Source organism: Centruroides sculpturatus, unplaced genomic scaffold (assembly GCF_000671375.1).
Source record: "Centruroides sculpturatus isolate CEXI.00-Female unplaced genomic scaffold, Cexi_2.0 scaffold375, whole genome shotgun sequence".
NCBI lineage: Eukaryota > Metazoa > Arthropoda > Arachnida > Scorpiones > Buthidae > Centruroides > Centruroides sculpturatus.
In genome coordinates, this window is record NW_019384589.1 from 558,001 (window position 1) to 566,046 (window position 8,046).

An 8,046-nucleotide genomic window follows, 5' to 3' on the forward strand; every position below is an offset into this window, starting at 1 on the left:
TTTTATATAAGTATATATAAAAATTTATCTGATATATTATTAATTTTTTTAGATACTTCCATATTATGTCATGCAATCTTTAGGAAAATTCCCAGGTTTGCCGGGATTATGCGTTTCTGGTATATTTAGTGCATCAATTAGCACAATATCATCCGGTGTTAACTCGTTATCCGCTGTAACATTAGAAGATTTCATTAAACCATATTGTTGCAGCGGGCGTTTAACAGAATCTAAGGCCTCTTACATAATGAAAATCTTAGGTAAATTACATTTTAATTATGAAAATCTTTAACTAATTGACAAAAATGTTATCTTGAGTAACTATTTTGCTATTTTTAGTGCTAGTATATGGACTTTCTTGTATATTGCTCTCATACTTGGTAGAGCAGCTGGACGTTCTGATGCAAGTTTCAGTTACCATTCTTAGTGTACTTGGAGGACCAATCTTTGGAGTATTTACGTTAGGAATGCTGTTCATTAGACCAAACGAGAAGGTATAATAACTCTAAATTCAGTGAATTTTAAACTAAATTTCGATCATAAAACTTCTATTTTACGTTACAGGGTGCCGTTACTGGTGTCGTTATATCGAGCGTACTGTTTTTATGGCTAGGAATAGGGAATAACTTAGCACAGTTCAAAACTACAAAATTACCACAGACAATTATGGAATGTGATAACGTAACTCAAGCTATTAATATGACAATAAGTCATAATTTTACATACGTGGACGAGAGGTGAGGTGCAAATTTACTTCTTAAGACACGTGAATTTCGATGGAAGTTTCATTGTTAAACTTTTAAAAACGTAATAAATTAGAACGTGTAGACTGTCATTCATCCCTTTACCATTGTGTACGAAGCCACTAGAGCTGTGATAAAGAATAAACGATCAAGATGTACAGGGTCTCGTATGGGGCCTGAGATAAAGAGGGACCCTTCTGCAGTTTTATTTACGAAGAAATGAAATAAGTAGAATGTTCCCTTATATATAATTATTTTGTAGATATTTTATATTTTAATTCAGCACTTTTCGGGGGTGGAATTAAGATTACACGTGCTTATCTGTTTATAGTATCAATCGGAACACGAGATTGTTTTGCTGTTTTTAAGCAAAGCTAATAAACTTATCATTGTTTATCGTTGAAACTTTCAAATTATCTTTAAAACACTTACGATTTGTAGTTAAAAATATTTATTTTTAATTAACTTAATCAATAATATATTAAATATTTTCGAATATTTCAGAGATATATTTCCATTATACAAAATATCTTACTGGTGGTTTGCAGTTTTCTCTACTGTTTTAACTGTAATTATTGGCTATTTTGTCAGCTTAATTACTGGTAATTTACCTTTAAATAGTATTTTATGCTATAAAAGTATTAGATTTAATACTAAATTGTATTCATTTCTCAACAGGACCAAAGAAAACTGTTGAAAAAGAATTATTAACTCCAGCGGCGAGATGGTTATACGGTTACAATAAATCGAATCTTGAAAAAGAATTAAAAGTATTGTGTTAATTAATTTGTAATTAATTACAATTAACATAATTTTTATGTAACTAATTTCATATAAACAATTTAGATGGAAGTTTTTCAAGATTCAACGCATCATATGTAAAAGACTAAGAAGATATTTAATTATAATTAAAATTTTTTCAATTTATTGTAAATTACAATTAAAATTTTTTGAATTTATTGTAAATTACAATTAAAACGTTTAAAAGCAATTGATACATACAGTTAAAACGTTTAAAATCAATTTTTAATTCTCATTAAAACGTTTAAAATCAACTTTTAATTTTAATTAAAATGTTTAAACGAAATTGTTAATTACAGTTAAAACGTTTAAAATTAACTTTTAATTCTCATTAAAACGTTTAAAATCAACTTTTAATTCTAATTAAAACGTTTAAGAGCAATTGTTAATTACAGTTAAAACGTTAACATAATTGCTAATATCGTAATAAATTTTAAATATAGATTATAATTTGTTAAAAGTTCATAAAATAACAAGCAAATTACATAAATTACCACACTTTTACTTATAAAATTATGTTAACACCAAGATAAAAAAAAAAACTGACATTACAATAGAACAATCCTTCAACAAAATCACCTTAACGAGGTATTAAATTTAAAACTTTGGATGTAAAACTATAAAAAAATTGTAGAAAAATATATTGTGAAGCCAAATAAATTTAACTTCTACTCATTTTTCTCTTATCATATTATTTATTTACTTTTGAAATCTCATATATTTACAATTGATCTTAAAACACTTTAAGGAGAAAAAGTTATTTCAGGCGAGGATAATAAATAAAGAAAACATTGAGATAATAAAGAAATAAACACGTGACCGATATATTTATCAAAGTTTAAAAAATTATCAGTTTTTATATCATTTGTATCAACTATGTAACTGCGACAAAGTTGACATGAGTAATCGTGCTGATAACACGTGTATATAAATACCCGCCCGTCCGAAAATTAAGAAAAAAAAATCGAAGTAAACGAGTCATTTATACCTTCTTACATCTATATTCCTTTCGAAATTACGTAAAAATCCAACTAAAACAGCGAAAAACCGAGAGTACAGAGGGTAGACTTGAATCATAATGGACGTCACATTAATATTATTTTGCATCTTCATCACGATTCTTTTCAGTAAGTATATTTAACTTTTAACTTAATTACTAATTAACTCGTATAATAATTTAACTTTTAATTAAGTTAATTAATTAATTCTTATATTAATTAAAAGCATTTGCACCTCCGTTATGTGGAAGAATGGACAGCTCTCCGGATAAGAAGGAAGAGAAAGAAAAGAAGGATGCGTGATTATTGTTAACGTTATTAATTTTATATATATTTATTTATATAAGTATATATCGCATCGATATACCGTAAATGGGTTAATTAACTTTTATATTGTATTAAATGCCCATTAAAATTTATAGTGTTTATAATGTTGTGTAATTTTAAATTCAATAAAGGCCGAAATGAACATTTGAAAGCGACAATTAAAATGTAAACATGATTAAATACCTGTAACACTATGGAATAGCCGTTCTTCTGTGATGAAGGATAAATGCTTAGATGTATCGGGTAGACAAGATTTTGTATGGGGCCTGAAGATATGAAGGGCCCCCTTTGTCATTGTATTTTCGAACAAATAAAATTTGTAAAATATTNCCTGTAACACTATGGAATAGCCGTTCTTCTGTGATGAAGGATAAATGCTTAGATGTATCAAGTAGACAAGATTTTGTATGGGGCCTGAAGATATGAAGGGCCCCCTTTGTCATTGTATTTTCGAACAAATAAAATTTGTAAAATATTTCTTCCTTAATTAAAAAACAGGCTTAAAGAATTTTATTTTTGTAAGCAAAATAACATTAATTTATAGGGGTAGGAACCATTAAAAACAATAAAATTCATTTAAAAAAAAACCAAATATATAGTATATATAAATTGAATGAATGGGGTGGCCCAAAAATTAGTTAACCCCATCGCTTTTTCTTTTATGTGTTCTTGTAAATGTAAATTTATAACTGAAATTAAGTTTACAACAATGTGTTTTGTTTTCATTTATACAAATATGTGGAAACATAAAATATGTAAATAAATATCTGAAAAAAACAATTAGTTATTGTTTACAATTGTTAAGTGACTTTTGGGCCACCCTCTCTATATATAAATTGATGGGAACAATCTATAATTCAAAATGTGATTAAGTTTAGTATAAAAAATTAGAAATTTTAAGTAGAAAAATCTAAAGTAAATGTATACAGCTCAACCTCCAATAACGGACACCTCCTAACAACGTCCAACTCTAATCATCAGTCATATTTTCCGAGAAAAATTAAGTTAAAAACCTTCAAACACCGCCCAATTCCGAACAACGTTCGTGTTATGTTCTTCTTCACTGTCCGTCGTTCACAGGTTATACTGTAAACGAGTTATAAATGAAAACAGAAGCTACCACATAATGTAATGATATATAAAGTAATTTTTATTAAATACAATTTTTTAATAATTTAATAAAATTTTAAACATTTTAACACATTAAATAGATAATTTTCTTAAAAACTTTTTTACAATTAATTTTAAACTTAATCAGAATTAACTTTAATTGAGTAATAGAATTTAATTATATATTTTTCACGCTACATATTTATATTTAAGCTGATTATATTTTTAATTTTATACAATTTTTTTCATTATTAAATAAATATATAAATACATCCGAACCTCCAATAACGGACACCTCTCCAGAACGGCCACTGCAAATAATGGCCACCTGTAAACAGCGTAAAGTAAAATTAGATAGAGAACAACCTTCAAATTAACCTGTAAACAGCGGCCAATTTTAAGGAAATTTTTATAAAAACTGCATACAAATCACCCTCCAAATAGCGACCATTTTACCAGAAACTTTTAAAATAAAAGTCCATATAAAGCGGCTATTTTCCAGGAACTTTTTAATAAAATTGCATACAAAATAACCTCCAAAAAACGGCCACTTTCGATAAATAGCCATTTTTTGCGTGTGTTTAAAGGCTTGACTGTATCTATCTTAATTCTATATCAATATTGTCATTAATCTCTTAATTATAATTAAATCATTAACGTCAATAGAATAAATCGTCCTTTTATATTTTAAACGTCTTTAAAATTAAGTTTAAATGATTCTAACGCAATTAAAAATTAATATATTTGAAATTAATCACCAGACATTATTAATTGTGTACTCTAATAGAAATAATTGCTTTGTTATTAATAGAAAATAAAAGATTTATTCATCGTTGTAAGATTGTTAATTGAACAACTGGCAACAGTGACGACTTTTTGTAATTTGGAGTTTAAACGTGACATACACATTGTTATCTGGTGATAAAATAATGCACGTGAATGTTTCTTCTTATCGTAAACTTTAAAATGCTTTATCTGTAAAAACATACCTACGTAATCTTATAAACCAGAATGAAAATACCACTGGGAAAAAGATAAAAAAAATATATTAAACATTTATGTATTTTTATATGAAAGAAATTAAATTTAATATAAGTTTTATATAAAATAATTCTATCCTTCATACTTTCTAATTCACCCTTTCTGCTTAGTATCGTACTAGGACGTTCTCTCCTCTTTCTCATCCCCTCACTCCGTTTGTTCAACGTTAACTAACGCTCTGCTCCCTATTAATATATAAAAAACAAACTTATATTTATATTATCTTTTATACAGGATGGCCCAAAAGTAAGTAAACTGAAATGAACGATCGAACTTCGAATAAGGCTACCTCTAAACAGCAGAACGTTTATTTTTGAAGTGTATACAAAATAATCTTTAAATTATTCACAGGATTTTAATTGTAATCAATTTCATATTTAAATCAATAACGTTTAATTGTCATCAATTTCATATTTAACTCAATAACGTTTAATTGTCATCAATTTCATATTTAAATCAATATCGTTTAATTGTCATCAATTTCATATTTAACTCAATAACGTTTAATTGTCATCAAGTTCACATTTAAATTAATAACCTTCAAACAATGGCCATAAAATTTTATTTTTCATACTTTCTCATTCACCCTTTTTACTTAGTATCCTACTGGGACCTTCTCTCCTCTTTCTCATCCTCTTATCCTCTTTCTTTCTTTAATCTAGACCTAAGATCTACCTCATAATAAAATGTATATAATTTAAAATAAATTTATATTATCTTCTATACGGAATAGCTCAAACCTTTAAATTACGGACACCTCTGCATAAAGTCTGTTATCGTCAGTGGCCCTTGCTAAGAAGTTTGACCGTAGGCTACTTGAATCATTCCTAAAAGTATATATTGGTTAACTAAATTTCGGGCCACTTTACCATATTTACTTTTTCATGCTTTTATTTGATTATTTTAGAACTATTTTATGATAATAAAATTTTAATTTAATTTAACAAAAAATCTTTTTCGATTTTGTTAAATATATTCAATTAAAATCATTAAAATTAATTAAGTAATAAATTTAGCAATTAAAAATTGATTAAAATTACTAATTCGTTTAAATTGATTTATAATTAGTTTCAAATTTGAAATTCATTATAATTTCAAATTTTAAATGTTAATTATTAAGTTAATTGTTTTATATATTCAAAATAGCATTTGAGTTAATTGATATGAATAAAAATTATTTTCAAATTTTTAGAATATATTTATTAAATAATTAGTATTAATTAGCAGGTTTCTTAAACGTAATTAAATTTCATGATATTTTAATATTTAATAGTATTAATTAGCAGGTTTCTTAAACGTAATTAAATTTCATGATATTTTAATATTTAATAGTATTAATTAGCAGGTTTCTTAAACGTAATTAAATTTCATGATATTTTAATATTTAATAGTATTAATTAGCAGGTTTCTTAAACGTAATTAAATTTCATGATATTTTAATATTTAATAGTATTAATTAGCAGGTTTCTTAAACGTAATTAAATTTCATGATATTTTAATATTTAATAGTATTAATTAGCAGGTTTCTTAAACGTAATTAAATTTCATGATATTCTAATATTTAATTAAAAGAAAAGCGTAAATATCGTCTTTCTTATTAATTAATTAAAATATGGCGTGAGTAATTTTAATTATAATCAGTATCAATTTAATTTTAAACTTGAAATTAATTAAAATTAAAATCTAGAAAATGAATAATTTAAACATGAAATAGATTACAATTAAATTCAGAAACAAATTAATGTAAATATGAAATAGATTACAATTAAATTCAGAAATAAATTGATTTCAATTTGAAATTAATTATAATTAAATTTATACATATTTCTAGTGTAAAATTAACCAATTTTTATAGCAATAAAAATAAAAATAAATCTGCAATTTTTTAAAAGAAACGAACGAGCTTTAATATAATATATTTTAAGATAAATTTAAAGGATAATTTTGAATTAAAATAAACATAAGAATAAAGCTTTGTTTTTTTTTGTATTTAATAAAAGTATTCGATATAGAATCTGCACATGCTTTATGTACCTGCATTGTCTCATAATTAGCAATATAAAAGAATATTATTCAGCAGCATATGTTTCATACACGATATTATTTAGTAACCCACTAAACTTGAACTATATCTATCGTATCGAGTAACAAGCTTAAAGGAAAACTTTACAGGTAAATTATTGACAGGTATTTTAATAATTTAATTGCACTTAACTTAATTATAATTAAATTTTAAAATCCGAATTACAGTCAGATATAATGGACATTTCCTTGTTAGTATTTTGCATCGTTATGGCTGCTATATTTAGTAAGTAATTTTGATTATTATTTTAACTACCAGTCGACCCCCCTATAACACTGTTGATAATTCCGTTTTATATGAATTCCATGTTGTACGAGTCACTTAGATTTTACAAATATGTGTGCCTGGCTGTAAACAGTTCACATATTTGTAAAATCTAAGTGACTCCTACAACATGGAATTCATATAAAACGGAATTATCAACAGTGTTATAGGGGGTCGACTGTATTTGGTTTATTATTTAGTACTTAATAAGTTTTACCTACTAATTAATTATAATTAAAATCAGCAATTACGCCTCCAATCTGTGGAAGAATGGACAGTGCACCTGATATAACGGATGCAGAAAATGAAAAAGGAAGCAAATAATTGTATTATTTTATAACTTTTATCCATTATTATTCTTTAATTTATGGTAAAGAATAATGAATAAATTGTACTTTTATCGCTTCATTAAGCTGTTTTTTTTTCTTTTTTTTTAAATTAAAATATTCAAATAATAAACTTTTATATGTTAGAAATTCACTGGAATGCAAAATATGATTTATATACAGAGAAAAATACAGTCGACCCCTTATAACACTGTTGATTTTTCCGTTTTATATGAATTCCATGTTGTACGAGTCACTTAGATTTTACAAATACGTGTGCTGGGCTGTGAACGGCTTACGTATTTGTAAAATCTAAGTGACTCGTACAACATGGAATTCATATAAAACGGAAT

At 25.6% G+C, this 8,046-nt stretch overlaps 1 protein-coding gene and 2 long non-coding RNA genes across 3 annotated transcripts in view; all 3 read left to right on the forward strand.

The window, feature by feature from the left end:
- The window catches only part of LOC111624708 (putative sodium-dependent multivitamin transporter), an 8,170-nt gene extending 6,464 nt beyond the window's left edge, over positions 1-1,706 (forward strand). Inside the window, exons 2-7 of the mRNA XM_023367616.1 lie at positions 53-260; positions 340-494; positions 565-737; positions 1,248-1,345; positions 1,422-1,513; positions 1,590-1,706. Of these exons, the coding sequence (XP_023223384.1) occupies positions 53-260; positions 340-494; positions 565-737; positions 1,248-1,345; positions 1,422-1,513; positions 1,590-1,625 (762 nt within the window). The 3' untranslated portion in view covers positions 1,626-1,706. The remainder of the gene's footprint in view (positions 1-52; positions 261-339; positions 495-564; positions 738-1,247; positions 1,346-1,421; positions 1,514-1,589) is intronic.
- Positions 1,707-2,204: 498 nt separating this feature from the next.
- Positions 2,205-3,039, forward strand: LOC111624702. The gene is made up of 2 exons (XR_002756627.1): positions 2,205-2,671; positions 2,769-3,039. It is a non-coding gene; the product is annotated as an uncharacterized LOC111624702 (long non-coding RNA).
- Positions 3,040-7,099: 4,060 nt separating this feature from the next.
- On the forward strand, positions 7,100-7,673 carry LOC111624722. Its single transcript, XR_002756628.1, has 3 exons — positions 7,100-7,192; positions 7,271-7,328; positions 7,612-7,673. It is a non-coding gene; the product is annotated as an uncharacterized LOC111624722 (long non-coding RNA).
- Positions 7,674-8,046: the final 373 nt, after the last annotated feature.